Source organism: Microcaecilia unicolor, chromosome 5, assembly GCF_901765095.1.
Source record: "Microcaecilia unicolor chromosome 5, aMicUni1.1, whole genome shotgun sequence".
Lineage (NCBI taxonomy): Eukaryota > Metazoa > Chordata > Amphibia > Gymnophiona > Siphonopidae > Microcaecilia > Microcaecilia unicolor.
Genome location: NC_044035.1, coordinates 247,799,129 through 247,822,506, shown reverse-complemented (window position 1 = coordinate 247,822,506; position 23,378 = coordinate 247,799,129). Strand labels below are relative to the sequence as shown.

General features: G+C 48.2%; 1 protein-coding gene across 8 annotated transcripts in view; it reads left to right on the top strand.

Moving 5' to 3' along the window:
- The first annotated feature begins 2,363 nt into the window (after positions 1–2,363).
- LOC115470623 (fatty acid amide hydrolase-like) overlaps positions 2,364–23,378 on the top strand; it is a 95,211-nt gene continuing 74,196 nt past the window's right edge. For 5 of the 8 annotated variants that reach the window (XM_030203936.1, XM_030203935.1, XM_030203937.1 and 2 more), the window contains exons 1-2: positions 2,366–2,862; positions 16,926–16,982. In XM_030203936.1, coding sequence (XP_030059796.1) covers positions 2,719–2,862; positions 16,926–16,982 — 201 coding nt within the window. In that variant the 5' untranslated portion in view covers positions 2,366–2,718. Of the gene's footprint in view, positions 2,863–16,925; positions 16,983–23,378 lie in introns of all 8 variants that reach the window. The other 3 variants (XM_030203939.1, XM_030203938.1, XM_030203933.1) reach the window with 2 other exon arrangements.

The window sequence follows — 23,378 nt, the reverse complement described above, 5'->3', positions numbered from 1 at the left end:
GGAAGACCTTAGGAAGGTGGAAAGCTGGGCATCCAAATGGCAAATGAGATTTAATGTGAACAAGTGCAAATAATAATCCAAATCATAGTTATTTGATGCTAGGTTCCACCCTAGGAGTCAGCACCCATGAAAATAATCTAGGTGTCATCATTGACAATACGCTGAAATTTTCCACCCAGTATTTTTCGGCGGCCATAAAAGCAAGCAGAATGCTAGGAATTATTAAGAAAGGGATAGAACATATGAGAGAATATTACAGTGTCTCTGCATCACTCCATAGTGTGACCACACCTTGAGTATTGTGTGCAATTCTGGTCACTGTATCTTAAAAAAGATACAGTACAATTAGAAAAGATTAAAAGAAGAGAGACCAAAATGATTAAGGGGCTGGAACTCCTCTCATATGAGGAAAGGCTTAAGAGGTTAGGACTCTTCAGCTTGGAAAACAGACAGCTGAGGGGAGGATATGATAGAGACCTACAAAATACTGAGTGGTGTAGAATGGATAAACGTAAATTGATTTTTTACTGTTTCAAAAAGTACAAAGACTAGGGGCCACTCGAAGTTACATGGTACTATTAAAACGAACAGGTGGAAATATTTTTTCACTGAATGGTTAATCTCTGGAACTCATTGCCAGAGGATGTGGTTACAGCGGTTAGTGTGTCTGGGTTTAAAAAAGGTTTGTACAAGTTCCTGGAGGAAAAGTTCATTGTCTAGCTATTGAGATAGACATGGGGAAAGCCACTGCTTGTCCCTGGGATCGGTAGCATTAATTTTGCCACTGTTTGGGATTCTGTGAGGTACATATGACATGACTTGGCCACTGTTGGATGCTGGGCTAGATGGACCATTGGTCTGACCCAGTATGGCTTTCTTATATATCTGATGATAGATAGTGAATTTTACTGTTTAATGGTTGCTTTTACATTGCCTGTACTGTCTCTGCTGATTTTTATGTATGGTTTTTGTTACCCATTTAGTTGTAAACGAGATATAAATATTATAAGTAAATATATACAATTTGTCTGTGGTGAACATTCTGGCGCCAGAAGAGACAGACAGATGTGGTAACAGAGGGGGATTTTCCGTTTCTTTGTGGTGAGAACGGTTTGGAAAAGCTTGCAAGAGGGAACACTAAGGTGTTCGCCAGCAGAAGGAGTCAGAGTGCATGCAGCTCTCAATGATGCGGGCGCTCAAACGTTCGTTCACTCCTGCTCTTGAGCTGGCTGTTACAGTGCCCATACGCCGCCTTACTTGGGTTTATTTTTATGCGTTGGAGACGGAGTACTGTGCAATGCATGTGCAGGGCGTGTGCGGGTTCTGGGCAGTCAGACCGGAGATGAGAGAAAATCATCATGCCGTGCCTGCTAAGCCCCGCCGCTGCCACCAGGAAGGGAAACATCAGTGGGAGAGCAGCAGTGGCCGAGGAGCTGGTTCATGTGGTCGCCCTCTCCCGCCCCCCCCGCTAGTTCCTTCCTCTCTCTCCCATCCTCCCTGCATACTCCAGAGCGGCGTGTGGGCAATGCAGCAGCCGGCAGCCCCTCTGTGCCTCCTCTAGGGGGGCGTCTGTGCAGTGTGCACCTCTTCCCCTCCCCCCCGCCACCGTGGCAGGCCATCAGCAGTCTGACTGGTTCCCGCGGGAGGAGCAGATCGGGCAAATCAGGGACATCCGAGAACCTGCAAGCTAAGGGAGTCTGTAGCAGTTTCTACTGTGTGAATTCCTATGATCTGATTTTGTTTTTAATCAGATGGAACAGTCAGTGACTGCAGAGTTGCCAATTCCGTTAGTAGCATTTTTATTTGATCTTGCTGTGTACATCCATATGCTGTGTACACATGCCATTGCTGTCTTGTACAGTATTTGGATGTACACAGAGAAAGGAAGTATTAGTTTTTCATCAGAGTAGTGCTGCTTGGTTTTAAATTGTAAATCATTGTGCCATTTTGAGGGGCTGGTTATAGGGACTCCCTAATGATTATGTTGAATATGCTGTTGAGTAGGATGATTACAATATCAATATTATCAACCTTATTAATATTCATATTGACCTTATTTAATAATTCATAGTATTTTAATGATATAAAATATATATATAACTGATATTAATATTAACATTTGTGGTGACAATATTCATATAGACCTCATCAATATTCATATTTACCTTATTAATATTTATATTAATATTGGGCAATGTTTGGGCTGGAAAACTTTTTGCCATCTGGCAGCATTGGCACACGCCCCTAGTCATTTTCACTCGTGTGTGCACTGGCAGCCTGCTCCTTGATTCATCTACCTGGTACAATCGCCAGCGTCTTCTGATCAAAACGAGGCTGCAGGTGCGGCATTCACCTGCATACTTCAGACGTAAGCCATGGGATATTAAACGCAGTATTTTGTACACTGTGTCTTCAGTCTGTGCTGTCCTCTCATCATTCGTGGATTTTCAGGTACCCATGTGATAGTCCGCCTATCACTTGAAGCGATGCCCCATTTTCTCAGCTCTAACCAGCCTTCACCGGGATCTACTTGTCCGCGGCACTAGTCTGTATTGTAATTGTTTTGGGCTGTCCTGATGCAAAACCAATAATCGGGGCTCTTTGCAAACTCCCGAGTTCCAAACCTCTGCGCCTTTAAGCGCGCGGCCGAAGGGAGCCGGACTCGGCCCCGCCCGCTGAGTGTCCGTACATTAATCGGACCTGTGTGTGGCTGCTACGATGGAGGAGATGTTGGTTCACTCCGTGGTGGCGGTCGGTATCGCCCTCCTGTTTTTCTATTTGGGTTTCGTGCAACGTGTTACTGGCCGCCGTAGGAAGGAAGCGCAGCAGCACCTGGTAGCAGAACGTCACATCAGAGACATGGTGAGTCTTGAAGCCCCCTGCATCCTGGTGGGTGGGGGCAGGTCCGAAGGGACCGGGGATGGAGCTGGAATTGGAACCCCTCGCTGTGAGCTTTATATTTGCTGAGAAATGAGACAATATTCAGTTCAGTCGGAACCACGGTTTGGATTTCCTGTTTGTGATACTTCATTCGCAGTTGGCTGGAGACTTTCTTCCCTTTCCCTTTAATTTATTTGTAATCCAGGCTCGAGCCAGTGTCCTTCCAGAATCGTTTTCAGTTGTGGACGCGAAATCTGTCCACTAGGTGGCAACCTTGCATAAAACAATTTAAAATCCCATTACCTCTGTTTTGGAGAAGTTTGAATAGGTGAAAGTAAGTTCACAAAGTTTAATGCATTTAAATCAGGAGCTTTCCGAGGACAAGCAGGCATAATGTTTCCAGTCTACCTGTGGGTGACGTCATCCACGGAGCCTGCCTGCCATAGTGTACTGTCACTTAAAAAACTTTGAGGCAGTGTCCTCCATGCTCAGGTCATTGTGGCCCAATGGTCAATCACAGGACTAGCAGTCTTGCTGTTTTCTGTGGAGCAGAGATGTTGGATTTCTAATCTCTCCTCATTCAGCGTGTCAGACTTAAATTTTGGTGCCTTTCCTTTTTCGGGACAAACTTTGTCATATTTTTCTTTTTCTAGTAGTTAATTTTACCCTAAAATTGTTCAAAATTGTTGTTGTTTTTTTTATCCTAGAGACCTTCAAGGCCTTTTTCTTAACATGCTCATCAACCTTTTTATGTTGAGCTTTTTGACCTTGCGTTGGCTGTTTTTTCTTCCATGCCAAAGAGGGTGCCGACTGGCTAAGAAGTGTGCTCAATGCAATAAGACTGTCGGCACTGACCTCTATAACTGATGTGTTCAGTTCTTGGGTCCAGAGCACCAGGACATTCATTGTGATCTCTGTCTGTGTATGCAGTCGAGAATACTTAAAGCCTGCAGAGTTAAGCAAAACAAACTTTTTGGTTTGGCATCGGCATTGAGCATGGCTGGTGACTCAGCACTGGATGTGGAGTTGGCATTTGCATCGCAAATGCCTGACATCGGACTCGGTACCGCAGCTGTGTAAGGACTGCATGCTCTCGTCGATACCGCATGCATCAAGTGACCTGCAGCGTTGAAAACGTAAGAAGCATCGCCATTAGGTATGGTACCAAGAGCTCACCTGCTTCAGCATCTTCAAAGTACAGGAAGCATCGATGCTGTAGTGACCGCTCTCCAGCTGATTATACCTCAACGAGAGCCTTCCTGGTCATCGAGGTCTCCTGTGCCTAGACTGGCTATGCTGCAGGCTGCTGCCACACTGGTTTCCCGGTTAGTACCGACACCACCTCTTCCAGAAAGAGCTTTCAGGGCTATGTTCAAAGAAGAGATTTTAGGGCTACTGTGTATGCAGTCTAATGTCTTATCGGATGCTTGTGCTAGCCTCAGCCTAGCCTGAGGATACATTGCAGTGGCAGTCACGGGAGAGGTCCCGCATGCCGGCTCAGTGTCAACCATTGGGTGCAGCACAAACCCAACTGACCACACGTCGACGTTGGCAGAGAACTCTCTCCTGGTTCAGAGATGCATCTGCCTTGACACTCCTCCATGCGGAGCCTTTGCTGTAGCCGAAACGGTCTTCCATGTAATTCCCAAGAGGAGTATTTCAGACTCTGACCTGTTCTGGGAGTCAGACCAAGCACTACAGGATCTCTCGTCTGAGGAGTCCTATGGCATTCCGTCTGAACCTTCTCCGCCACCTGATCAACGTAAGTCTCCCCCAGAAATATAACCTTTCCTAGTTTTGTCTGTTAGATGGCCCAGGCCATACCTTTTAAACTAGAGACCAAAGATGAACTTTGGTACTCTTTGAGGTTCTAGATTATGACTCTTCTCCATGAGAGAGAATCATTGTTCCCCTTTATAAAGTTATGAAGGATACTTTATTCAAAAACTAGGAGGCTCCTTTAGCAGTTCAGGTTGCTCCAAAGAAAATAGATACTATGTACAGAATACACAAATGCACTAGTTTTGAAAAAACACAATTGCCCCATCATTTCTTAGTTGTGGAATCTGCCTTAAAGCACATTCGCGGTACAAGATCACATTCTTCTGCTCCTCCAGGAAGAGAAGCTAGAATCTTGGACTCCTTTGGCAGGAGAACATTTCAAGCCTCTGTGTTAACCAACTACATATTAGCTTTAGTCCACAATTTACTTGAGGTCTCTAATACAGAGTGCTCTCCTCTTTGCAGACTTCTTCCTTCCAGAACAAGCTTTTGAGTTTTTTAAACTTCACAGGAAACTTCTGGATTGCTGCAAATATCTGGCAAGGCAGGCCTTTTATACCTTCAACGTCTTTACTCGCATCTCCACTTTGGAAGTAGCCGTGCAACGCCTTTCCTGGCTCAGAGCTTCAGACCTTGAGTCTGCAGTCCAAGAACGTTCAGCTGATGTCCCTTGTCGTGAAGGCAGTTTTTTAGTGACAAAGTTGAGGAGGTAGCCGACCCGATTAAAAAACATACAGATACCATTAAAATTCATTCTAGACCACAGCCTTCAACTGCTACATCTTCTAGAAGTTTTTCAGGGGGGTTTTGGTTCTTTATTGTACACCTCTAAGCGATGTTACACTCCAAGTGCTCATGCCCATGGCAGCAGCAAGCACAGAGATCACAGGGCCATTCTCAGCCTAAACAACAACCTAGTTTTTGACTGCTTCCTAGAGAGTATACTGTGCCATGCCGGTGGGAGGCAAGCTGATTCTATTCCAAGAGAGGTAGCCCCTTATAACCTCTGACCGTTGGGTACTTTGGATCATTTAGCATGGTTATGCAATGCATTGGGAAAGAAGACCTAACCATCCACCAAGAGCTCTCTCTGCCCTTCTCTGGCAGAATGCAGTAGAACCAGCTCCTCTGCCAGAAAAGGTTTGGGGATTTTACTTGGGAGTTTGACCAATTCTCGACCTATGGGATTTAAACAAATACCTACTCAAAGAAAATTTCCACATGGTTTTCCTGGGAACACTCCCATGATCCAACTCAATGACTGGCTCTGCTTTCTAGACCTAAAGGAGGCATTCACCCACTACCTAATCTCCCTTCTTACAGGAAGTTTCCTACGCTTCCAGTGTGGGACTCTGCATTATTAATACAGAGGCTTGGCCTCAGCACCTCGGGTTTCCAGAAAAATGCCTGATAGTGGTATGCAATACTGCGCAGATGGGGCAAACATGACTACCCATACCTTAACGACTGGTTAATCAAAGCAGCCTCCCAACAGTCAGCACAGATGTCCATCCTTTCCACCATACATCTCCTAAAACTCCTCAGATTTGTGGTAAAATTGCCACAAATCACATCTTCAACCTGTACAGATGTTGGAGTTTATTGGGACTCTCCTGGACACTGTTTAAAGTTGAGCTTTTATACCACAACTGAGAGTAGACAATATAGTACATCTCTGTGCTCAGATCTACAGTTCCAGTTAAGTTCCACCTCCTTGGCCACATGGCTTCAGCAGTCCATGCAGCACCATTAGCTCGACTCCATTTCTGAGTACCTCAATGGACTTAGTTCTCCGTGGTCTCGAGCAATGGGGGCCCTCAGAGCCCGAATTTGGGTCATTCTGGCACTGTGCCACTCTCTACAGTGGTGGATAGTTCCACAGAATCTCATCCGGGAATTTCTGTTTCCATATCATCATGCTGATCAATCCATAGACTGGTGGGTTGTGTCCATCTACCAGCAGGTGGAGATAGAGAGCAAACTTTTGCCTCCCTAAATGTGGTCATGTGCTGCCGGAAACTCCCCAGTATGTTCTCTATCTCAGCAGGTGGTGGTCATACACAGCAGCAGCTCTGGCTAGGCCTCCAAGCCTAATTTTTAGGTTTTGTTGAGTGCCTGGGGTTGAGGGCTCTTCTTGAGCAAGTGCAAACCTGGTGGCGCCAGGTCCCTCCTTTTCTCCCCCCTCCCGCTGGCTCCGTTAAAAAAAAAAAAATTTTGAACGTCCTTAAAGGCGTTTATTTCGACGTTTATTTAAACGTTTATTGCAGCTACTCACTGGGACACCAGGTCGTTACAGCTCGGAGCGGAAAGCAGGTAATTTTTACCTTTTTATAGCGGGCAGGGGGTTCCCCGATTGATCTCCACATGGCATATGGCGTCGGAGGGCGAGGGCGCAAAGAGTCGCTCCCCGGATCGCTTGGGCGCTTCTAGAGGGGATGCGGGGGTCTTAAAGTCTGATTCGCCCTTGTTGGGTGACAGTTTCGTGACCGATGAGTGTCCCGGTCCTTCCTCCGGTGTGGCGGTTTTTCCCGCCATAAACGCCCATCCCCCACTGCTCGCCTCCGCCATCTTGGCCGGCCACGTGGCTCAGACGGCTTCTTCTTGGGCCGCCCTTGAGGTAGGAGACATTAATGCCATGAACGCCCTTAATTTGGGCGACGGCACAAAAGCGGCTAAAGTTAAGCGCCGTTCTTCCCGCGCGGCTCCTTCGCGGAGTGTCGCGCCGGACGCCATCTTGGATGCGCAGCATGTCTCTCCCCCGCTCTTGCGAGCGCCGGTTGAAGGTGCGTCTAGGGCTGTAGCCCAGGCTGCGGAAGTGCACAGTCTGGGGGGTTTCTCCCCCGAGTTTGTTTTGCTGCTGCATCAGGCCTTCCTTATGCAAAACGCTGCCCCTGCTCCCTCGTCTGGTAAAGAGGTTGAGGCCCCCGGAGGTAAACGCCCTCGGGTTGATTCCCAGGCCTTGGAGGACTTTGTCTCCTCCGATGTAGATGAGGGCAGCGTATCTGAGTTCTCCCAACGGTCCTTTGCAGATTCCTTGGAGGAGACGGATCCCCGCTCGGATGGAGCGGATGACCCCTCTGCAGCGCGGCTCTTTAGCTCAGAGGATTTGCCCAACTTGTTAGTGCAGGCCATGGGCATTTTGAAGATTTCCTCTCCGGAGGACGTCTCTCCCTCAGCCCCTGTTGGCTCTGCCATTATACTGGAGACGAAACGCCCGCCTAGAACCTTCCACGTGCATGATGCCATGCACACCTTAATTTCGGCTCAATGGGATGTCCCGGAAGCGAGCCTTAAAGTGGCAAGGGCTATGTCCCGCCTCTATCTGTTGCCTGAAAGTGAACGTGAGGCCTATCTGTGGCCTACCGTGGATTCTTTAATCACTGCGGTGACTAAGAAAACGGCGTTGCCGGTGGAAGGTGGCACGGCCCTAAAGGACGCCCAAGACAGAAGATTGGAGGCGGCCTTAAGGTCGTCCTTTGAGGCGGCTGCTTTAAGTTTGCAGGCCTCAGTTTGCGGCTCCTATGTGGCCAGGGCGTGCCTGACTATGGTGCAGCGGGCTTCCCCCTCGGATCATTCCTTGAGGGCTGATTGGCCGGCCCTGGAATCGGGCTTAGCCTATTTGGCAGACTTGCTGTATGATGTCTTGAGGGCCTCAGCTAAAGGCGTGGCTCAGACAATCTCTGCGCGGCGGTGGCTTTGGCTGAAGCATTGGTCTGCTGACCACGCCTCTAAATCCCGCCTGGCTAGATTGCCTTTTAAAGGCAAGCTGCTCTTTGGGGTTGAGCTGGACAAAATCGTGACCGATCTCGGCACGTCTAAGGGCAAGAAGTTACCAGAGGTCAGGGCTCGGGCTAGTACTCGCCCCGGTACCTCCAGAGGACGGTTTCAGGAAGCCCGTCGGTACCGCCCGGGCAGGTCGGGCTCCTCTGCCCCCTCTTCCTTCAAGAGGAACTTCTCCCCCAAGCAGCATTCCTTTCGCAGAGACCGCCGTCCCGGAGGTGCTCCCTCCGGTCCTCCCCCAGGGTCTCGTACCCAATGACGGGGCCTTGGTCCACGCCCCAGTGCAGATTGGAGGACGGCTGTCCTCGTTTCTGGGCGAGTGGACCACAATAACTTCAGACGCTTGGGTGCTGGAAGTCATCAGAGACGGCTACAAGCTAGAGTTCTGCCGACCCTTAAGAGACGGGTTTGTACTCTCTCCCTGCAAGTCTCCGGTCAAAGCTGTGGCAGTGCAGCAGACCTTGGACAATCTGATCCGCCTGGGTGCGGTCGTTCCGGTGCCAGAAAATCAGCTTGGCAAGGGGCGTTACTCCATTTACTTTGTGGTACCAAAGAAAGGAGGTTCTGTACGGCCTATCCTCGACCTCAAAGGGGTCAATCGGGCCTTGAAAGTTCGGCACTTTTGCATGGAGACTCTCCGCTCTGTTATAGCGGCAGTGAAGGCAGGAGAGTACCTGGCATCCTTGGACATCAAGGAAGCGTACTTGCATATTCCCATCTGGCCTCCTCATCAACGCTTTCTGCGTTTTGCAGTCCTGGGCCGACACTTCCAGTTCAGAGCCCTCCCGTTCGGGTTGGCTACTGCTCCGCGGACCTTCTCCAAAGTAATGGTGGTCATCGGGGCCTTCCTGAGGAAGGAAGGAGTACAAGTCCATCCTTATCTGGACGACTGGTTGATCCGAGCCCCCTCTTATGCAGAGTGCGGCAAAGCTGTGAACCGGGTGGTTGCTCTTTTGAGCTCCCTGGGGTGGATCATCAACTGGGAGAAAAGCCAGCTGCGCCCAACTCAGTCCCTGGAGTATCTGGGAGTTCGATTCGACACCCAAGTGGGCAGAGTGTTCCTGCCAGACAATCGGATTGTCAAGCTTCAGGCTCAGGTGGACCAGTTCCTACTAGCCTCTCCTCTTCGGGCTTGGGACTATGTGCAGCTGTTGGGCTCTATGACGGCCACGATGGAAGTAGTGCCCTGGGCCAGGGCTCATATGAGACCACTACAACACTCTCTGCTGCAGCGCTGGACTCCGATGTCGGAGGATTATGCTGTGCGCCTTCCCTTGGACCCAGCAGTGCGCAAGGCGCTGAGCTGGTGGACGCAGACAGACAAGTTGTCTGCAGGAATGCCTCTGGTGACCCCGGAGTGGATTGTTGTCACGACGGACGCCTCTTTGTCGGGCTGGGGAGCCCACTGCTTGGGAAGGACAGCGCAGGGGCTCTGGTCTCCTGCAGAGGCAAAGTGGTCTATCAACCTCCTGGAACTCAGAGCCATTCGGTTGGCGCTTTTGGAGTTCATCCCGGTACTGGCGTTGAAGCCAGTACGGGTCCTGTCGGACAATGCCACGGCTGTGGCCTATGTCAACCGCCAGGGAGGTACCAAGAGCGCCCCTCTAGCCAAGGAGGCCATGAATCTATGCCAGTGGGCGGAAGCGAACCTGGAACAGCTGTCAGCGGCCCACATTGCCGGAGTCATGAATGTCAAGGCGGACTTTCTCAGTCGCCATACCTTGGATCCCGGAGAGTGGCAGCTATCTGCTCAGGCGTTCTTGGACATCACGAAGCGCTGGGGCCAGCCGAGCCTAGATCTGATGGCGTCATCGGCCAATTGCCAAGTGCCGCGCTTTTTCAGCAGAGGACGGGACCCTCGATCCCTGGGAGTAGATGCTCTTCTCCAACAGTGGCCGACACAAGAGCTTCTCTATGTGTTCCCGCCCTGGCCCATGTTGGGCAGGGTGCTAGACCGGGTGGCAAAGCATCCAAGCCGGATAATCCTGGTAGGTCCGGATTGGCCCAGACGTCCCTGGTATGCGGACTTGATCAGGCTCTCAGTCGACGATCCTCTGCGGCTGCCAGGGCCTGTTACATCAGGGTCCCGTGGTGATGGAGGATCCCTCCCCCTTTGGTCTTACGGCCTGGCTATTGAGCGGCAGCGTCTGAGAAAGAAGGGCTTCTCAGACAAGGTCATCGCCACTATGCTGAGAGCGAGGAAGCGCTCTACTTCTACTGCTTACGCCAGGGTTTGGCGTATCTTTGCAGCGTGGTGTGAAGCAGGCTCACTTTCTCCCTTCACTGCTCCAATTTCTTCAGTGTTGGCGTTCCTGCAAGAAGGTCTGGAGAAAGGCCTGTCGCTCAGTTCCCTTAAAGTCCAGGTAGCGGCTCTGGCTTGCTTCAGGGGCCGCCTGAAGGGTGTTTCCCTTGCTTCGCAGCCAGATGTGGTGCGCTTTCTCAAGGGAGTTAATCACCTGCACCCTCCTCTGCACTCAGTGGTGCCTGCGTGGAATCTCAACCTGGTGCTAAGAGCATTGCAGAAGCCGCCTTTTGAACCCTTGTCGAGGGCATCTCTGAAAGACCTGACGTTGAAAGCAGTCTTTTTGGTGGCTATCACTTCAGCCAGAAGAGTTTCCGAGCTCCAGGCACTCTCATGTCGAGAGCCTTTTCTGCAGTTCACTGAGGCAGGAGTGACTATTCGCACAGTGCCTTCCTTCCTGCCCAAGATTGTTTCTCGCTTCCAAGTGAATCAGCAGCTCTGTCTCCCTTCCTTTCGTAGGGAGGACTACCCAGAGGAATTCTCTGCTCTCAAATATCTGGATGTGAGACGAGTTATCATCAGATACTTGGAAGTGACCAATGATTTCCGGAAATCGGATCATCTGTTTGTCCTGTTTGCAGGTCCTCGTAAGGGTCTGCAGGCTGCTAAGCCTACAGTGGCAAGATGGGTCAAGGAAGCCATTGCAGCGGCTTATGTGGCCGCGGGGAAGGTGCCGCCTATCCAGCTGAAGGCTCACTCCACTAGAGCTCAGGCGGCCTCGATGGCAGAGGCCGGGTCCGTCTCCTTGGCAGAGATATGCAAGGCGGCAACTTGGGCATCGGCCCATACATTCTCCAAGCATTACCGCTTGACTGTGGCTGCTCGGGCGGAGGCCCGGTTTGGAGCTTCAGTGTTGAGGTCAGGGATTTCAATGTCCCGCCCTGGGTGAGTACTGCTTCGGTACATCCCACCAGTCTATGGATTGATCAGCATGATGATATGGAAGGTAAAATTATGTATCATACCTGATAATTTTCTTTCCATTAATCATAGCTGATCAATCCATAGTCCCTCCCAGATATCTGTACTGTTTATATTCTGGTTGAATTTTTAGGTTCAAGTTTAGTCTTCAGTTACTTCAGGAGGACTTCATGTTCAAGTTTTTTCACTTGGATTCTTCAAGAGTTGAGACGAGTTTGTGTTACAGTGAGCTGCTGCATTCCTCTCCCCTCCGTTTTACGGGGCTGGATTGAGACTTAAATTCTGCCGGCATTCCCTCCCGCTTCGTGCGGCTGTAGGGCAGCTTTGTACCCCTCCCGCTTCGGCGGTGTTAGGGTCAGTCAGCTCCTCCCGCGGTTGCGGTTGCAGGATAAGCCAGATCCCCCCGCATCGGCGGGGTGGTGTCCCTCCCCCGCTCCGCGGGGATGAGCTGGACGGATTCCCCTCCCCCGTTTCGGCGGTGGTGAGCTGGGCAGAGTGTCCCTTTGTGGGTGTAATTCTCTAAGTGCTGAGTCCTGCGGATGGAGCTTTGATATCGACATACTGAGGAGTTTCCGGCAGCACATGTTTGCTCTCTATCTCCACCTGCTGGTAGATGGACACAACCCACCAGTCTATGGATTGATCAGCTATGATTAACGGAAAGAAAATTATCAGGTATGATACATAATTTTACCTTCAGCCCCTTCCACATCAGAAAGTTCTCACCACAGACACCTCCATGGCCTTCACATACAAGGTTTATGGTCCCCACAGGAGAAAACAGATCATATCAATCTCCTAGAGTTATGAGCAGTCTGGAATACCCTCAGAACTTTCCAGGACCACCACCTCAATCGGGTAGTTCTTGTCCGCATGCATAATCAGGTCGTGATTATGATCTGAATGAACAAGGGGGAGCAGATTCTTATCTCCTCTGTCAACAAGCAATCCAGATATGGACTTAGGCAACTTCTCGAAACATCTTTATAAGGGCTGTTTACCTATCCAGCAAACAATGCTGTGGTGGACAAATTGAGCAGAATTCTTCAGCCTCACGAGAGGTCCCTGAGCCATGCCTGTGGCTCGTTGAATTTTCCAGCAGTGGGGAGCCCCAGTGATAGATCCCTTTGCTTCTCCACAGGACAACAAACTTCCTTGCTTCTGTTCCAAGCTCTACACTCCCAACCGTGTAGCACTGGATGCTTTCCTGCTCCATCAGGGAACAGATCTGCTATACACCTTTCCCCCATTGCCTCACATTGGAAAAACCCTTCCCAAGCTCCGCCAAGACCAAAGGACCATGATCTTAGTTGCTCCTTACTTGCCATGACAGATTTGGTTCCCTCTTCTCCTAGAGTTATCATTCAAAGAACCGTTGAGGTTAGAACCCTTTCCAACCCTGATCACTCAGAACAATGGGTCCCTCCTTCTTCCAGTTCCCATTCTCTAGCCCTGACAGCGTGGTTCTTGATGACTTAGATTTAGTTCCTTTAAATCTTTCAGAAGGTGTCTCTAGGATACTCTAATTTCTAGGAAGCCTTCTCCATTTTTGCATAGAAGATTTTCACTCTGGTGTGTAGCTAGAGCACTTGATCCTGCTAGGTGCTCTCTTCCTTCTCATATGGAGTACCTACTGCCTCAAAACTAAATCTGTCAGGGTACACTTGAATGCTGTTAGTACTTTCCACTCAAGGGTTGATAATAAGCCAATTTTTGTCCATCCCTTGCTAGTTCGATTCATGAAAGGTGGTTTTGTATGAAATAAACCTATCAAGCTACCTCCTGTGGCATGGGATCTTAATTTCATCCTCACAGTTCTCATGGAACCTCCATTTGAACCAATCAGTACCTGAAGTTCCTTACTTGGAAAGTACTGTTCTTAGTAGCACTTGCTTCTGCCAGATGAGTCAACAAACTTTATGCTCCTTGTGGCAGATCCGCATTACACCAGGTTCTACCATAATAGGGCCGTTCTCTGAAACCATCCTAAATTCCTTCCTAAAATGTTACCAGAGTTCTACTTCAGTCAGTCCATTGTACTTCCTGTTTTCTTCCCTAAGCCCCATTCTCATTCTGGAAAAGCAGCACTACATACCTTGGACTACAAGCATGCTTTAGCGTACTATCTGGAGCATACTAAACTTCAGGAAGCCCTCCCAGCTTTTTGTATCCTTCAGTCATAACAGATTGGGAATTCCCATCACCAAATGTACTATCTTCACGGCTGGCTGACTGTATCTCCTACATTTATGCTCAGACTGGGCTGACCCTTTATGGCTGAGTCACCACTCACAATGTAAGAGCCAAGGTTGCTTCAATAGCCCATTTCTGCTCTGCCTCCATTGAGAAAATTTGCAGCTTGTCAGTGTAGTCTTCTATCCACACGTTCACTGTCTTCTGTTCACTGTCACTAATGTCTGTAGCAACATTCCAGGTGGGATAGCCGGTTTGGAGAAGTAGTCTTGCAAAATCTTTTTACCACTTGAATGTCAGCTCCACCCTCTGGCCCTTCTTTTCCACCAGGCTCACTTTCTATACTTTCTACTTCAGTTACCAAATTAGCCATTAATCTTGTGAGCCTGGCAGCTAGTGAGTCCTACATGTGAGAATATTATGCTTCCTTGCCCTCGGAGAAAGCAGTTACTTACCTGTAGCAGGTGTTCTCTGATGACAGCAGGCATATATTTTCACATCCCTCCTGTCTCCCCTTGGAGTTGTCTTCTTAGCTTTTGTACTGTACTGCTGGTCCCCCACTCAAGCAGTGGGCAGGAAGGCACTTGCACAGGTGCAGTGGGAGTGTTGCTTCAAAGTTTTTAAAGTGACAGTGCACTGTGGCAGTGTCCGCACTGGGCTCTGTGGATAACATCACCTGCATGTGAGAATATATGCCTGCTGTCCTCTGAGAACACCTGCTACAGGTAAGTAACAATGCTTTCTCAACCCAGTCCTTGGGAGACACCCAGTCGTCAGGTTTTTACGATGCATGAGAGATTTGCATACAATGGATGTAATTCATGCATATTCATTGTAGATGTCCTATGGTGTGAGTTGAGAACTCCAGATTTAAATTTATAGTGCCTCCGGGAATGGAGCCTGAGAGCTGGGAATGAGAAAATACCATACTTAATCAGTTGTAGCATAGGGACCCTGACATTATTAGGTAGATCTGTGGATGTGGAACTTTACATATTGTGTTGGTAACTAAATTAATTTTACTCAGATTGTTACATTGCAGACTTTGAGATGATTTGGGCACATCTAAAAATGGTTTCTGCAGCAAAGTGTATTTGTCAGTTGGTTTTATAAAAGTATATTTTTGTAGGCCGCTTTTAGTGTGCTGTTTTCACATTAGATTTAACCCTTATGTTACACTGGGACTTACATTCTGCCTATACATCTACAGTTCAGGGACGAATTACAACAAGAAATACTAGATCAAAAATCTAGGAATCACAATTATAAATTAAAAAAAAAATAACAATAATACTGGTAGTATAAATTCCAACAAGCCACGATGATAACAGTTCATTCAATTACAATTTAAGGATGCAGAATCAATATCACAAAATAGAAAAGATTTTAGTTTCTTCCTAAAAAATAAGTAATGTTGGCAAGGTCTCAAAAATAATGGTAAAGTATTCCATAATGTGGCCATCTGAAATTGTAAAGAAGAAGAAAAATGCTGAATTGATTTTATCCCACTTACATTCAGAAAATCCAATAAAAATTGATTATGAATGTTATCTCTAGACCTTTCATTCCACAAAAGTGTAACCAAATTTATCATGTAAGATGGTAAATCACCAAACAAGATTTAAAAAAAATAACAGTTTAAAATGGTTACGAGCCATAATTGAATGTAACTTTAAATAGAAGTTTTTAATTGAATCATATTTTGACAAATCATAGATCAACCTCATGGTTGTATTCTATAACAACTGTAAATGATGTTTTGGAACAACAAAATAACACAAGGTTACAATAATCAAATTGAGACAGTAATAGACTGAACTAGGATCCTAAATACAGCCCTATTAAAAAAACAAAGCAAAAAAAACAAACTTTTTTAATAGATCTTTCCTATGGACATGAAAAGATTTTTTTCATTATAGAAGATACTTGATGATGTTGCATAGATAACAAATTATCTAACTCCAAAGGGTAGAGTTGCATTTCTGCGGCCAATCAATTTTTTGGATTACCACAAAGACTATGGATGAGAGATTGCACATATGCAAATCTTGCAAATGTATCTCGGGTTTTCAGGATTACCACAATGAATACACATACTAGTTAAGGGTGTCTCCCTGAGAAGCACTGTTTTATCTAGAAATGATGTATTTGGGGGTGGAATAAGATGGGATATGCATACACCAAAGCCTAACCCATAAGCCCATAATGGGGTCCTTCTAGGATGACCTTTGGACATACGCCTTTCCTGACATTGTCTCTAGTGTCCACCCTTTAAATGCTTCTTTTCTCTGCTATGTTGCAGGTAAACCCTTTAGTGCCTGCAGTTGTGATTCTCACTATTTGATGTTTAATGGGTATGGCTCAAATACCGCTAGATTATCTTCATACTGGCCTGCATAGACGTTTTGGTCTGAAAGACATGAGACCAGGAAAAGTTCCATAAAGAATTCTATCTGCAGCAAACTTATGTGCCAGATGGTAACACTTGAAATGTTGTACAGAGGATGCTAATAAACTACACAAGTATTGTAGTGTTCATTTTTAAAATGAAAAGCCCTCCACCCTACAGTAGACCAGGCAGTGGTTTTGCCCCTGCAGAGCCGCTCTCTTTAGCATGTACATGAAAATAGACATTCAGTAAACATAGCTGTGGAGTTTTGTTGTTAAAGTTAAACCTCTGGGAGCGGTTTGAGCAGAGATTTAAGGTAATAAATAGTCCAATAAAAAAGGTTTAATTTTAATTTATTTCTAACTTAATACATCTTTTGATTAGCTTTCAAAGGCAATACCTTCTTCAGATCAGAATATATGTGAAACACAAAAGCATTCCAGTTAGTCTCTCATTGGGTGGAGGATAGCAGAGATTAACAAAGCTGTTCCAGTTCTCGCTAGGACAGAATGCTTCAGAGGAGGTGCACTCTTGTTCCAGATGTGTACCGATGTTTTTGAACAGTCTTCCACAGGCTGCTGTGCTGGCCAAGAATATGTTATCACTGCCTAGTTATACAGGTTATTTAAGCTCTGTGCTGATGCTGACTGGACTGACAGTATGCTCTTTTGTTAACAGTGGAGTCCTCGGCTCTCTGGATTCTCTCTGCAGATGTTTGCTCACCTGGCTAACAGTGTAAGTAGAAAGGCCACGGCCCTGTTTCCTGATCACTCTTCAACTCTTGTGGCCCTTCTTCCCAGGGTGATAAGAGAAGACACATCCTACCGAAACTGTTCACGATCAGTGCAGCTTCATTTTACCTATTTTGAATGGTGCATAGTTTATGTTTTATTAAATTTAGTGGATCCTTTTTCCCTGAACTGTTTCAGCTGTTGGATGCTCTGACCACAGATCTTTCTCTTGCTCTCTAGGAGCAAGATTCTGAGCTGACATCCTTCATTTCCTTAGCATCCCTCCGGACCAGCCCAGCTGAACTGTTGGGTTGCGCACGCCTTCCATCCGGTGGAGACTGAGAACAATGATTCTTGAGAGAGCTAATCAGAGCCCAGCCTACCACTCTCAATTCTAAGTATTCTCAGTCTTCAGCAAGTGGAAGATGTGGTGGGCCCTTCAGCCTCAATTTTATTTCTTTTCTCTAATTTTACTCTTTCTATTTCTGTCTGTGTTCCGCTGGGAATAAGTGCTAGCAGAGGCTGAGCCCTGGGGGGTTTCTATTGCCTCAGGAGTGCACACTTGGGCGCCAGGTCCCTCCTCCCTATTTCACCCCAAGCCTTCAGCTTGCTCTGGCTAAGAATTAGTAGTCTGACGGCTGGTCTGCACCCCTTCATGAGAAGGGTGTTCTAGAACTGCGGGGAGCAGCCACATTTGCAAAAGAGTTTTCTGTGGGAGAGATTTTTTACTTCAAGAGCACTGCAACGATGTTTAAAAAAAAAAAAGAGTCTTCTAAGTTGAAGCGTTGCGCTGGGTTTGTAAAATTTGTACTGCTTCAGAGTCGGAGTTTCCGTTGGTGTTTTCGGTTGTGGGTAAGAGCTCCTCCGGTTCTTCTGTTTTGGCGGTTCCTTTGTAGGCAGGAGCGTTCTCGGTGGTGTTGCCCATTTTGGCGGGAACATCTGCCATTTTAGATTCCTTTTCCTCTTCAGAGCAGCCAGATGTGCATGGCGAGGCACAGGTGCAGTTAGGGCCTGATTCAGCGAGGCAGCAGGAAGGAACCCCTGCGGAGGGTTTTCCTCCCAATTTTGTTTTAGCTATGTATAGAGCTTATTTAATGCACAGTTCCTCTCCTCAGCCCTCTTTATCTGTGGACCCAGCGCAGGGGACTTTGTCTTCTGCCAAAAGTTTTAAGGTCTTTTAGGAGGATCAAGAGACGGTGGATCACATAATCTCTGCATCCCTGGGAGAGGTGGATCAGTTTGAGACCATGGATGTCTATGAGGATCCTTTCCCCTCTGCTGAAGTTTTGCACCTGTGGGAGGATTCCTCCGTGGCACATCTTTTTCACAAAGAGGACTTGCAAGAGTTGATTTGTCTAGTAGCTATGACGTTAACATTTGAGTCTCCTCCCCATTACAGATACGCCTGCGGCTCCCCGTACCATGGATGCTTTAGTTAAGGGAATCCATAAGTCTGCTAAATCTTTCCCTATGCATCAAGATATATGGGACATTGTTCAGGTGCAGTGGGATGTTCCCGGTGTGCTTTTTAGACTTGCGCGCTCCATGGTTCGTCTCTATCCTATTCCAGAACAGGACAGGGATTGACTCAAGCCTTCTGTGGTGGATGCTGTGGTGTCAACAGTGACCAAGAAGAACACGGTCCCTGTGGATGGGGGTGCAACTTTGAAGGATCTGCAGGACCGTCGCCTGGAGACTTTTTAAAAGAATGCCTTTGATGTTTTGACTTTCGCTGTTCAGTCAGCGATAGCCAGAGCGCTAATAGCCCGAGCGTGTTTCTGGAGGTCGGAATGTGTGCTGGATAGAGAAGTGGATGATTTTCCCCTTTAATTGATCAAGAAGTTGTTAAAATTGAGATGGGATCTGCTTTTCTTTCAGATACTCTGTATGATTTACTTAAGGCTTCGGCTAAGTCCATGGCTTTGGGAGTCTTTGCTCTGAGAACTCTTTGTCTCAGAGGATGGTCAGCAGATGCTGCTTCAAGTCCAAATTGAGTAAGTTTCCCTTCAGGGTTCTCTTCTGTTTGGAGATGAATTGGATAAGCTGGTCAAGAGTTTAGGCAATACCAAAGTCCCTCGACTTCTAGAAGACGACCGCGGGTTGTTGGTTGGGGTTTTGTTGCAGCTAGAAGTCTGAGACGAAAGGATCGGAGGTTTTACCCAGGCAGAGATGCCTCTTTTCAACAGTCTCAATATTTTCAGTGTTCTCAGTCCTTCTGTGGCGGCCAAAGAGGTGGCAGAAGACAGTTCCTTCCCGTCACAATCTTCCGGTCATACGTCCCAATGAAGGTTTGCAAGTCCATTCTTCAGTTCCCATCGCAGGTCGTTTGACTCAGTTTTTCTGGAGATGGGCCCAGATTACTTCAGATCAATGGGTTCTCAACATTATTCGGGACGGTTACGCTCTCGAATTCACACACACGTTGCCGGATTGCTTTCTGGAATCTCCCTGTCAGTCTCGGGGAGGGGCGTATCTGGACTTCGCAGGTAGAGGGGTCCAGAGCTGAGGTGAGGGGGCACATTTTAGCACCCCCCCCCCCGGCGCCGCCACCGCCAGAACCACCTCCAACAACTGTCGCCCGCCCACCCGACGACCCTCTCGACCCCCCGCCCGCTGTCGCTTACCTATGCTGGCGGGGGACCCCAACCCCCGCCAGCCAAAGCCGTTGTCCTTCGTTCATTTGTTTTCTTCTTTCTGAGTCTGACTCTGACGTCCTGCACACGTCCTGCAACGTGCAGGACGTCAGAGACGAGTCAGACTCAGAAGAAAACAAATGAACGAAGGACGACAGCTTTGGCTGGCGGGGATTGGGGTCCCCCGCCAGCAAAGGTAGGCGATGGCAGGTTGGCGGCGGGAGGAGTTTGCGAGGGCCGTCGGTAGGGGGTCCAGGGCCAAATCTACGGGGGCCCTGGCCCCCGTGGCCCCATTACAGATACGCCCCTGGTCTCGGGTAAAGGCTCGGGCAGTTAGAGACACTTTAGCCAGATTAGTCACTTTAAGACCGGTTTGCCAGGTACCAGTGGAGGGATAGGGTTTAGGCAGATCTATTTTGTGGTACCAAAGAAGGAAGTTTCCTTTCGCCCTATTCTGGATCTCAAACAAGTCAACCGGACTCAAGTGGCTCCATTCCGTATGGAAACTCTATGGTCGGTTATCGTGGCCGTTCGATTGGGAGAATTTCTCACGGCTTTAGACCTTACAGAAGCATATCTTCACATTCCCATCCATCAAGCGCATCATCGCTTCCTACGGTTCGCAGTATTGGGCAAACATTTTCAGGTTTGTGCCATGCCGTTCGGGCTGGCAACAGCTCCATGAACCTTCACCAAGGTCATGGTGGTGGTAGCGACAGCTTTGCAGCAACAAGTTATCTTAGTGCATCCATACCTAGATGATTGGTTAATCTGAGCAAAGTCGCTCCACAAAAGTTGTCAGGTGACAACTCAAGTTGTTCAGTTTTTTGAATCCCTAGGTTAGGTGATCAATCCTGTCAAGAGCTGGTTGCAACCTTCCCAGACCTTAGATTATCTTGGGGTCAGTGGCATAGCTACATGGGGCCATGGGTGCCTGGACCCCCCAAATTCCTCTGGGCCCCTTGTTTTGCTGGCAGAGGTCCCCAACCCCCGCTAGCTCAATTTCACTAAAAGGAGCATGCAGGACATGAGGGGAAGACAGAGCCGGGCAGGCAATGCGGCGGCACCGGAGACCGGCGCTGGACAATGCTTCAGCTGGCATGGGTTGGGGACCCCCACCAGCCAAGGTATTTGCTGCAGCAGTGGGTGGAGAGCAGCAGGGTGGCAGACCAAAATGTGCCCCCCCCCCCACCTCGGGCTCTGGCCCCCTCCCACCGCGAGGTCTGACTATGCCCCTGCTTGGGGTCAATTTCGACACGCTTCATGGAAAGGTCTTTCTTCCAAAGCAGCGCATTCTGAAGCTGCAAAAGCAAGTCCGGGATCTCTGCTCACAGGCAATACCATGTGTCTGACTTTATCTTCAGATTTTGGGTTCTATGGCAGCAACCATAGAGGTAGTACAGTGGACCAGAGCCCATATGAGAAGTCTCCAGAATTCTCTTCTTTCCAGGTGGTCTTCCCAGACGGGTTCCCTAGAGGACAGATTACCCTTGTCTTTGGTGGTCCGTCAGGACCTTCGCTGATGGCTTCGGCCTGACAATTTGTCAAAGGGCCGGTTGTTAGAGTCCCCTCAGTGGATAGAGGTGACCCCAGATGCCAGTCTTCAAGGCTGGGGAGCTGTTTGTTTGGGTCTCCCGGCGCAAGGTCTCTGGTCAGTAGCGGAGATGAATTGCTCCATCAGCCTCTTAGAGATCAGAGCCATTCGTCTAGCACTTTTCTACTTTCAGAGTCTTCTGGAGAACAAGGCGGTGCAAATCTTATCGGACAATGCGACGGCAGTGGCATACATCAATCAGCAGGGCGGTACCAGGAGTCATCTATTAGCACAGGAGGCCATGAAGATCATGCAGTGGGTGGAGACGCACCTACTAGACCTGTTGGCCTCTTATGTAGCGGGAGTCCTCAATGTTCAGGCGGATTTTCCCAGTCATCAATCCGTGGATCCTGGAGAATGGTCTCTCAGCCTTTCGAAACTATAGTTCAGATGTGGAGTCCTCCGGTGATGGACTTGATGGCGACTTGGCTGAATGCCAAGGTTCAGTGTATTTCAGCTGCAGGAAGGAACACGGATCATAAGGTTTGGATGCGCTGCTGTGCCAGTGGCCTCTGGGTCTGATGTATGTATTTCCTCCCTGGCCATTGACCGGGAGAGTCATTCAAAAGATAGAGAGGCATGCGGGCCTGGTGGTTCTGATAGCTCTCGATTGGTCGAGGCGGCCTTGGTATGCAGATCTACAGTGCATTCTCATGGAGCCTGGTCTTCGTCTTCCGGAAGTGGGCGGTCTTTTGTCCCAAGGTCCTGTGCTCATGCCAGACCCTGCACAATTTTGTCTTACTGCTTGACTCTTAAAAGGGCTAGGTTGAAAAAGGTGTGACTATTCAGTGGAGGTCATAGGGACCCTGCTTCATTCCCGCCATCATCCCACCTCTTTAGCCTATTTTCGAGTCTGGAGGATTTTTGAGGCCTGGTGTGAGGAGTGTAGGTTCATCTCTTTGCAGCTTCATTGCCTCAGGTAGTGGAGTTCCTTCAGGGAGGATTAGATAAAGGCTTAGCGTTGGCTTCACTTAGAGTTCAGCTTGCAGCTTGGTCGGTTTGTTGGGAACGTGTCAAGGGTAAGTCCTTGGGTACTCATTTAGATATCCTTTGGTTTTTTAGGAGCGTCAATGTGCTACTTCCGCCTTGGCGTTCTTCTTTCCCTTCTTGGGATCTTAATCTGGTACTTTTGGTTCTGGTTTGAGCTCCTTTTAAGCCCTTAGTTTCTATTTCTCTCGAGGATCTAACCTTGAAGATGTTTTTTCTTGTAGGGCACCCTTTTTGGAATTTCTGGCAGATCACATAATCTTGAGGTCGGTGCCCTTGTTTTTGCTGAAGATTTTGTCTGCCTTTCATGTCAGTCAGTTTCTGGTTCTGCCGACTCTGGGTTCTTCCAGAGGGTCAAAGGAGCAGCATTCTCTGTGCAAGTTGATGTTCGGGTGTTGAAGGAATATGTGCAGAGGACCGAGGATTTTCGTTGATTGGATCACCTGTTTGTCCTCTTAGGAGGAGGTTGTAGACGTTTCGCGGCATCTAAAGCTACGCTAGCGAGATGGATTAAGGAGGTGATTTTTTCCACTTACATCTGCACAGCAGACCTATTCTGGAGGGAATTTGGGCTCACTCTACTAGAGGCCTGGCGGCTTCTTGGGCAGAGTGTCCATTGGTTGCTCCGCTGGATATTTGCAAAGCGGTCACATGGTTCTTGCCATTCCTCTGTTAAACATTACAGAGTGGATGTTCAAGCTTGTTGGGATGCGATTTTTGGTGAGCGACTGTTGACGGCAGAGCTTTTAAGGTCCCTCCCTTAATTGACTGCTTTGATACTTCCCATCAGTTCAGCTGAGTTGGTCTGGAGGGACGCTAAGGAAGGAGAAATTAGGTCCTACCTGCTAATTTGCTTTCCTTTAGTCCCTCCAGACCGGCCCAGTGCCTGCCTCTATGCAGCTTGTTGTTGTTTTGTTGGGTCTTTATTTTGGGGAGCACTCAGAATTTAAAAAAAAATTATTCATATTATGAGTGGCTGTACAACCCAGCGGAGCACAGATGGTTCTTTCTTCCGTTTTGTTACGGATATACTGAGAATTGAGAGGGTTAGTCTGGGCATTGATTGGCTCTCTCAAGAATCATTGTTCTCAGTCTCCACCTGCTGGAAGGCATGCATAACCCATCAGTTCAGCTGGGCCAGTCCGGAAGGACTAAAGGAAAGCAAATTAGCAGGTAGGACCTAATT